The sequence below is a fragment of the Otolemur garnettii genome, unplaced genomic scaffold (genome assembly GCF_000181295.1).
Source record: "Otolemur garnettii isolate 467f Iridium unplaced genomic scaffold, OtoGar3 scaffold00181, whole genome shotgun sequence".
Classification (NCBI taxonomy): Eukaryota; Metazoa; Chordata; class Mammalia; order Primates; family Galagidae; genus Otolemur; species Otolemur garnettii.
Genome location: NW_003852576.1, coordinates 200,713 through 210,094, shown reverse-complemented (window position 1 = coordinate 210,094; position 9,382 = coordinate 200,713). Strand labels below are relative to the sequence as shown.

The following is a 9,382-nucleotide window of genomic DNA, read 5'->3' as shown; positions in this document are numbered from 1 at the left end:
AAAAAAAAAAAAAAAGAAAAGAAAAGAATACATTTATTTTAAAGCAAACAGAAATACTTAATGTGTATGCATTTTTAAAGTAAAATGACTTCAAAGAAATTTCTCCTGTGAATTAGTTAAGCCAGGGCCCTGTAGTCTCTGCAGCTGAAGGTTGTTTCCAGGGGGATGTAGTTTGGGGGGATGGAAGAGGACACGAAAAGATCTGAACAGAAGTGAGCCCGAAAGGCTGATTCTGGAAAGGTTGCATAGAGACAGTGACTCCAGAGAAAGCTGACAGATACAGAGGTTTGGGTTGTAGATGTGAAAAACATTTTTTCAGCGTATATTTGTCTATCCATTAATTGCTTTTCACCTTTTCCTAAAACATAAAGAGAAAATAAGTACATGCATAATTGAAGAGTTTTTTTTATTTTTTGGTGTGTGTGTTAATGAAAAAAAACCATACATTCTAGATTCAGAGTGAAGTGATTGTTAACAGTTTTTGAGCATCTACAACCCAGAAAGATAGTAGCCATGCTGGGTTCTGGAAAGATATATCCATTTTGCCATGTGTAGGTTTATTCATAGTTTACTCTGCTGTGTAAAGACTAATTTAAAAACCTGCTTCATTAGGAGGTGAAACTAAATTTAGTGCAGTCTGGTCAATTCATTCTGAAATAATAATTGAAACAGTGGTTTTGGGTTTTTTCCAGAAGGCCACAGAGGTGGGTGGGCAACCTGGGACACTGGGAGACAACTCTTCTGAATTCATGCTATGATGGTGGCACTGGCTGCTTGGTCCCAATCATGTGTTTTGTGCCATTGCAATGTACATTTGGTGAATGCACGGTTCTTTTTTCATAGTTTTATCAGTGTTTGGTGATATCTTGGTTATTGGGCCCACCTTGGCTCTTGTTAGCACAACCAATGTTCTCTGCCATTTAACCGAATTAGTTTTTTAAAAGACAGGGTCTTGCTCTGTTTGCCCTGTAATCATAGCTCACTGCAACCTTGAACTCCTGGGCTTAAGCAATTCTCCTCCTCGGCCTCCTGAGCAGCTAGGACTATAGGCATGTACCACCATGCTCAGCTAATTTTTTTACTTTTATTTTTGTAGAGATGAGGTCTTGCCGTGCTGCCCAGGCTGGTCTTGAACTCCTGGCCTCAAGAGATTCTCAACCTCCCAAAGCACTAGGATTAGAGGCATGAGCCTCTGAGCCCAGTTGACTGCATGCTTTTATATTGCTGAGTAAAGAATGCAAGCTTGACAGGTGAATAGCAGGGAATGATTTTGAGGAGGCTGAGTGCTTCTACTCCAGGCAACCTTTGCCCTTTCTCCATTGAGCCTCTTCTTTGAATAAATGTTGAATGCCTATTTAGCGTATATCTGGGTTCTGCAAAGGAAATACCCAGATCATGAGCACCACAAAGGCAGTCACCCAAGAGTAGAAACAGGTTAATATCCTGCTAAGTTGAAGAAGCACTAGTTGTGTTTTGTATGCAAGGAGGAGGGCGCACACGGAGCTTAGAAAGTCAGTAGACAGTTGTGTTGGACATGATAAGGTCACCCTTGTTTGAATAACTGCTCCCTGGGTTGCTGGCCAGGGTGTTTTCATGGGTCCATGGGAAACTGCTAAGCTATTGTTGGATGGTGACCCTCCCTCCTATGTTGCCTCACTATTATCTGAATTAACAAGTTTATCCTCATATTCTTAATAAATTAAGGCCAGGGCAGCTGTGTTTAACTAATGCATGGACTGTGTGATTATTGTCACCCAAGCCAGGGTACTGCCTGTCACTCTGCGGAAGGAGGGTCTGGTTGTTCATCTGCCCCTCGCTCACTCACTCACATACCTCAGTCCAGTCTTTATCTTTGCCTCCCTTTCTTTTTCCTCCTCTCCTCCTTGTGCTCACTACATCTTTGTTGATTGAAGGACATATTTTTGGGTTGCTTGGTGTATGGCCAAAATTGTTAATTACAAAAGGTTCTGACTATGGGACTCTGTTATGCTGTGGCCTTATCCTACTGTCAGCAATGACAGTGAAACTACTATCAGTATATCAGCTGGGCGTGGTGGCTCATGCCTGCAGTCCTAGCCCTCTGGGAGGCCAAGGAGGGTGAACTGCCTGAGCTCACAGGTTCGAGACCAGCTAGAACTAAAGTGAGACCTCGTCTCTAAAAATAGGTGGGTGTTGTGGCGGGTGCCTATAATCCCAGCCACTCCAGAGGCTGAGGCAAGATAATCACTTAAGCCCAGGAGTTAGAAGTTACTGTGAGCTGTGATGCCACAGCACTCTACCAAGGGTGACCAAATGAGACTCTGTCTCCCCCCACCAAAAAAAAAAAAAAGAAAGAAACTACGATCAGTATAACATGTAAGTGGAATTAATCTAAGAATTTTGGAACTAAATAGATCCTTGGGATAAACCTGGTCAAATTTCCCCATTTAATACATGAAAAAAGAATTCAGGAGAGCAAGTGACCCTGTAACAGTGATGGTTATATGGTCAGCTTTTCTGTTCAGAAGAGAATATGCCTCTTATCAGTTCCATCATTTTACTGTATTTTTTTCTTTGCAGATGTCATTCCTTCCACAAAGATCACTTGGTATGTTTTAGTTCTCTTAGTTTTTACATTTTTGATCATCCTCATTTTCTACAAAATACTTGAAGGCCACAGGAGAGGGCAGAAGCGTCAGAGTAAGTATTAGAAATAAATCCATCACATTGGATAAACCATTTAATGTTAAGAGTCTCCTCATCTTATCTATGGATTTAATTTCCATTTTAGTTCAATTTACTATGTATGTATGCATGTATGTACGTATTTATTTATTTAGAGACAATTTCTCTCTGTCCTCGAGTTGAGTGCCGTGGGGTTATAGCTCAGAGCAACCCCAAACTCTTGGGCTCAAGCCATCCTCTTGTCTCAGCTTCCCAAGTAGCTGGGACTACAGGTGCCCACCACCACACCTGGTTCGTTTTTTCTATTTTTATTAGAGAGAGGATCTCACTCTTGCTCAGGTTGTTCTTGAACTCCTGAGCTTAAGTGATCCACCCTCCTTGGCCTTCCAGAGAGCTAGGATTACAGGCAGGAGCCACTACGCATGGCCCAATTTCATTGCCCAATTTAGCCTTTGTTGTGCATCAACTGTGTGAGGAGTGATCTAGGTAATTCAAGGCATAAAAGCATAAGCCAAACACAGTGCTGGCATTTGGGGAGCTTCAGATGTCTGTCTTCTACTCAGGCAAGTGAGTAGGAAGGGAAGGAAGCCCGGGTGAGGGGAAGAAGTTGGTGGCTGGAGGTTGAGCAGGGGCTTAGCAGAAGTGCGGGGAGAGAGGGAGAAGGGCAGGAAGTGGTGAGAAGGATTTCAGAGTCACAGCTCTCCAACATAGTGGCTCTAGGTGCTGAGTGTGAGCTGGAGTCAGTCCTTAGTAAGTGTGAGGATGTCGGTAGATTATTGGTAGGGCAGAACTAAAGGGAATAATTGGAAAATCAGATAGTAGGAGGAATGTTAAATATATCTAACAACTAGTAAGACACAGGTACCCACCTACCAGGATGGACACTGATCATAAACTACTGGCACGGCACTACTGCTGTGTACCTGTGTAAATAATGGCTCTACTGGAGTGTCCTTGTGATTGTACCAGCTGAGTATCAGGCCTGATGGACAGTATATGAGTAGCTTGTCCCTTATAGACAGTACAAAATGTATCCGCAGGAGAACAGGCTTTAGAGACAAATCATTTCTACCTGCTGTGTGACACTGAGCATATTACCATATCTGAGCATCCCTTTCCTTTTCTCTAAAACAGGGATACTCAACCACTACCACATAGGGTTGAGGGAAGGATTGGGATAAAGAGATTACTTAAGAATTTTAACAGTGTCTAATGCATAATTGGTTTTCAATAAAGGGTAGTAGCATGGTGGTGGTTGCGTCATTTCCCAAGTCTCCATGGTCTTTATTGGACTGGGCTGTGTTATTTCAGTAGACATAATGAGTGTAAGGGGCTGCCTCCAGGTGTGAGTAAAGCTGCCATTACTCTTTTTGACTATGTATCTGTTGCAGGTAATTTTGAAGGCAGTTTTGTATCAATCTTGTCATTGATACGTTAGTAAGAAAGCCCTTAATGCAATGATTAATAACATAACCAAAAATAATAGTTACTTTTGTAATAACTATTTTCACTAATTATTATTATTTTTTGGAGACAGAGTATCACTTTGTCATGCTGGGTAGAGTGCTTTGGTGTCATCAGAGCTCACAGCAATCTCAAACTCTTAGGCTTAAGCAATCCTCCTATCTCAGCCTCCCGAGTGGGATACAGGCATTTGCCACAACACCCAGCTAGGTTTTTTGGTCTATTTTTTAGTAGAGACAGGGTCTCACTCTTGCTTAGGCTGGTCTCAAACACCTAAGCAATCCACCCACCTTGGCCTCCCATAGTGCTAGGATTACAGGCGTGAGCCACCTCACCCAGCCTATTTTTACTAAATCTCAAAGTGCATAAACAAAGTGTATGCCACTATTTTTATTTTATAGATGAAAACTGAAACTCAAAGAGATTAAGTGTTTTGTTCAAAGTGATACACCTAGTAAAATGTCAGAACTAAGATACAGGGTCTTGACAGTTTTGAAAATTATAGTATTATTATTATTTTGAGACAGAGTTTCACTTTGTTGACCCCAGTAGAGTACTGTGGAGTCATAGCTCACTGCAACCTCAGACTCTTGGGCTGAAGTGATTCTCTCCCCTCAGCCTCCCGAGTAGCTGGGATTACAGGTACCCATAACACCCGGCTAATTTTAGAGATGGGGTCTTGCTGTAGGTCAGGCTGGCCCCAAACTTGAATTCCTGAGCTCAGGTGACCCGCGAGCTTTAGCCTCCCAGAGTGCTGGGATTATAGATGCGAGCCACCTCGCCCAGCCTGAAAATTATATTATTTTAAAATAAATATGTATTATTTGTAAATAGTGCATTGTTCTGAGTTTCTTGACCAATTTTTCTCTGTGAATACATGTTATAAAACAGATAAGAGTGAGCTAGAGAAGCTGTCTGGGAAGAGACCAGGGGCCACATTAAATTCTTAGGAACATCTACCCAAAGATAGACTATGTGGCTTTCAAAGGCTTGCCTTGCAAATTCAGGCATATAAAGTAATGAAAATTTTCACATCACTTAGGACATTATATATTACTGAACGTTAACAATACATTAAATATTCTGTATATCATATATATGTGTGTAATATAAACCATGTAATTTTCTGTACTTAAGAGTTAATGCTTTCCATTAGAGGAGAAGGCACGATGGCAATTTATGACTGTGGAGAAGCCACTGGTGTTACAAAGAAATTACATTTGTTCATGGAAAATGATAAGGAAAAGCTCTTAATGTCTTTGTTACTCTAGGTCCTATTGTGAATGGCGCATTCTTCTTGGTGATTCTTTGAACTAACATGGGGAATATATATTAAAATTACGCTTGTTTGTCATCTAAATATTTAATTTCTTTTCTGGGCATAGGTCATAAATATAAAACTACATCTGTTCTCTTGAGAGGAGGTGATTCTGAGAAGCTGAGAGCATTGAAAGTGCGGGTTATTTCAGGTGAGTTCTGTGGCTTGCAGACAGGATGGCACTCAGGAAATTCCAAAGCTGCACTATTTCACCACAGAGTAAACTGCAGATCTGAGGTCAGAACTCATTTAAATTAGCCTTGCATCTGGAATGAAGGCACTGTGGGCAAATGAGATCCAGTTTAATACGTTTTATTATCAGGGGACAGTCACGATCAACACCACCTCCTCAAATAAGGGAAAGTCTGCTTAATTGGCATGAAGAAATTCATGTGAGTAGGCAGAGAGGAGAAAGCAGCAAGGGATAAGCCTGGATTTATTTTTAAATGAGACAAGATACCATTATTCCTTGGAATTGCAAGAAGTAATTGCAGAGTGGGTATGGCTTTCGGGGGAGCCTTCTCTTAGCAGAAGTCACTGTGTAAGAGAACTTCTAATATCCCCAATTAAAAAGCTCCCTGTCCTCTCCTGAGAAATAGCAATGGAATAAGGGACTTCTAATTAGAGCAGTGAGGGGGCTGTTAGCACAGATGCTGTGGTTCAGTCTCTTTCTTCCAATTGTGAAGCCTCTTTTTGAGTTCAAACTGTCAAGTCCCATTTCCAGAAAAAAGAGAGGGAGAATGTGACATGGACAAAGGCTCTTCTTCATCAAAGAGAAGTAATGTCCTTGACTCTGGAAACCACAGAATTATGAGCGATTTTACTGAAGCTCCTTGTACACAGCCAGTGCCCAGGCTCTTTTGTACTTTGGGAGAAGCTAGAAAAGAAAGGAAGCTTCAAGACTAGTGTGTAAACAGTTTTCAAAAATGGAAGGACACTGAACAAACCCTCCAGTCCTCCCCATGCCCCAGCTGCACCAGTAGCCACAGAGAGATTTGCACAGTATTTCATGGGAGACTGTTTACCTGGAGCTCTAGTTAGCTATATAAATTAGCAGGTGCTCAGACCCTTTGCTTGAAGAAAAATTAGACTAGGTGCACCCAAAGAGGTCAGTTAGCTTTTCTTAAATTTAGACTTTCTATTCAGTGTTATCAGTAAAATTATTTTGCTATAGCTGATAATAAGCATTAAATAATCACGGGACACCAGTTAAATGGGGGGTAAGTTTATGGGCATTCTGTGTGGCCAATGCAAATTTTGTTTGATTAATAAAATAAAGCCACAAAGTAGCCACAAATAAATGGCACAATTGATTTTTAAAAGGAGAAAATGGCATTTTCCCCATATTCAGTACAAATTTCCAGACACCAGGAATATTTCAACACAGTACTGCTGTATTTTACAGTTGCCTTAGGAATCCTGGTTATTTCTGTCTTCAGGTCATAATTTTGAACTCTGCAGTCTTATCTGAGAAAAAAGTCCATAGTTCCCCTGTCAAGCTGTATAATCGAGGGAATCACAAATTTTAAGTGCTGGCTAACCACAAGACTAACCTCACAAGCTATATTTATGAGCCTGTGATTTTCGTTCACCGAAGAAACCTGTATCAGCCATCCTTTCCCTTTAATAGCTCTCAGTAAAAATCCTCTGGCTTTATCACCAGGTATATAATGTTAATGTTTAGTGCAGGCCAAGGGGTGATGGCCTTTTTTTAAAAAACCAAGAATCCTTTTGAGGCTTAGCATAGTAAAGGGGGGACAGAGCAGATTCTTATTTATATTCCTTCCACCTAAAATGCAATCTTTCCCCTCCCCATCGTAAGTTGCTCTTTCTGAGAGAGAAATGGAAAGGAAATCATGTCTCCCTGGAGTGCTGTTTTTAAGGCCTCCCTTTGTAGTGATGGATTATGGGCGGCAGTGAGAACGTAAGGAAAAATGTGCCAGCATGCTCCCTCTGGAGAGGCAGTAACATAGGTTTTAAAAAAAATGTAGTTCAAAGCGGCAGAGACTGTGTGTCACGTTCAGCAGAGCAGCTAGTTGTCTGCTCTAACCAGACCTTCCAGAATGTCTTTCCAGTTGTTCATGTGTTATAAAGTGAGTGTTGCTACACACACACACGCACACACACACACACACACACACACACACACAGAGACGGAGATGGGCTTGCACCCTCCTAAAGAGAGCTATTCATCCTGCAGAGAGAAATAGGAGAGATTACCACAATGCTGACGTCGCACTGTGCCTGGCACAGGGAACGCTGGTAGAACAAATGCATTTCACTGCCATAGAAAGAGATGCCACGCAGAATCAAATCCCGGCCTCCTAGATGTCTCTAATAGTTTCCTTCTTGTTTTGAGAAATGTGAGAGCTTATGTTGTCTGTCTGGGCATTAATCTGTTTTACCTCTTTTTCATTCAACCGTTGTCTTCACACCGATGCTGACTCAGTCTATTCTTTGTATCCTTGTCATAGCATAATATCTGGCACGTAGTTCATGCACAATAAAAGCTTATTAAATCTCACAAGCCCCAAAGGGAAATGAGTAGAGAGTAAAAAGTGCAGGTGAGAAAGTAATGGATCTTCAGGGGTGGGAAATAGACAAAGAGTAGTTAGAGGGAACATAATTCCACTCCACTGAAGAGTGTACAGCACACTCTGTAGAATTGCTAAGGATGTCCAAGAATAATAGAAAACACTGGCCATCTTGAAGAACAGATTCTGAGGACTTTGTGCAAGTGACTTTGAAATGTACCCCTAGAAAGAGTGCTTACTGGGTACACCATGTTGGGAAGGGACAGGAGGAGGGGGCTGGAAGCTGAATCACTGAGCACAAAGGACAGAAACCAACTTGACTGACTACAGAGAAGAAATTTATTGGAAAACCAGTAGGTAGCCCATGGAAGCAACAGACAGGTTAGGGGATCTGAGCTTGGAAAATAAACAGCCATTGAAGGGGGCAGAAAGCCAAAAATATAGCCCAAGTTGTACAACAGAAATGATCTGGTGAGAGCGGCCCGGCTGGTGTTACCAGCACTGGATGGATGGTCCTTGCGAGCTGCTGGGGCTACTCTTTGCCCAGCAACTTTGCATGACTTTGCATCTCCAAGGATCGCAAGCCCCAATGAGGATGACTGAGTGGGCCCCCCAGGCGCTTCATTCCCGGCGCCAGGAAGCGGGGACAGGGAATCTCTGCCCCTTGGGCTCTGCATCCTTGAGGTCACTGCTGACATGTCCTCATGCTGAACAATCAGGACACAATGAGATTTCTAGGATCAAAGCTTCCACTCATTTCTGCTGCATGGAGGTCTAAGAAGGGGTCTTTTTTTTTTTTATCTCCCCCCATTCTCCATCAAAAAGACTTGAAATCTTTCACCTTTAAATATTCAACTGTCCCTTGTTGAGCAGTGACCATGGGCCAGCCATTATGCTAAACGTTGGTGAGACAGTGGTGCTGCCTTTCGAGAGCTTCCAACATAGTTAAGGAGTTTCTACCCCTGTAGCTTTAGGAGAGGGCACTAATGTCTCATTAAGCACCTCCCAGAGGCAGCATATTTTCATACACATTTCATTTAATTTCATAAGAACATCACTCTTTTTCCTGCTGAGAAAACTGAAGCTAAGAGGTTTAAGCAACTGGTTCACAGCTGGTTTCCTGGCAGAATGAGGGTTCAAACTCAGTTTTGTCCAGTGGGTGTACTTTCTAGTATGTCACTTAACTGGCAATAGCAAACTGGGGATCTGCTGGTTCAGGCCACAAACCAAAACTCTTCTCACTCTTATGTTTCACCCTGGAAATGGCGACAAAACATTTTCTCTACATAAAGTTGTAGGAGCTGTGTGTGTTGACATGAGTCATCCACAAGAAACATATCAGCATTGGCTGAAAAAATTTTTCAGTTAATATGGGTGGGTTCTCAGGGACATGAAGCAAAGG

At 42.0% G+C, this 9,382-nt stretch overlaps 1 protein-coding gene across 1 annotated transcript in view; it reads left to right on the top strand.

The window, feature by feature from the left end:
• TMEM156 (transmembrane protein 156) overlaps window positions 1–7,366 on the top strand; it is a 34,474-nt gene extending 27,108 nt beyond the window's left edge. Inside the window, exons 4-6 of the mRNA XM_012811952.2 lie at window positions 2,560–2,679; window positions 5,514–5,597; window positions 7,344–7,366. Of these exons, the coding sequence (XP_012667406.1) occupies window positions 2,560–2,679; window positions 5,514–5,597; window positions 7,344–7,366 (227 nt within the window). The remainder of the gene's footprint in view (window positions 1–2,559; window positions 2,680–5,513; window positions 5,598–7,343) is intronic.
• The last annotated feature ends 2,016 nt before the right edge of the window (window positions 7,367–9,382 follow it).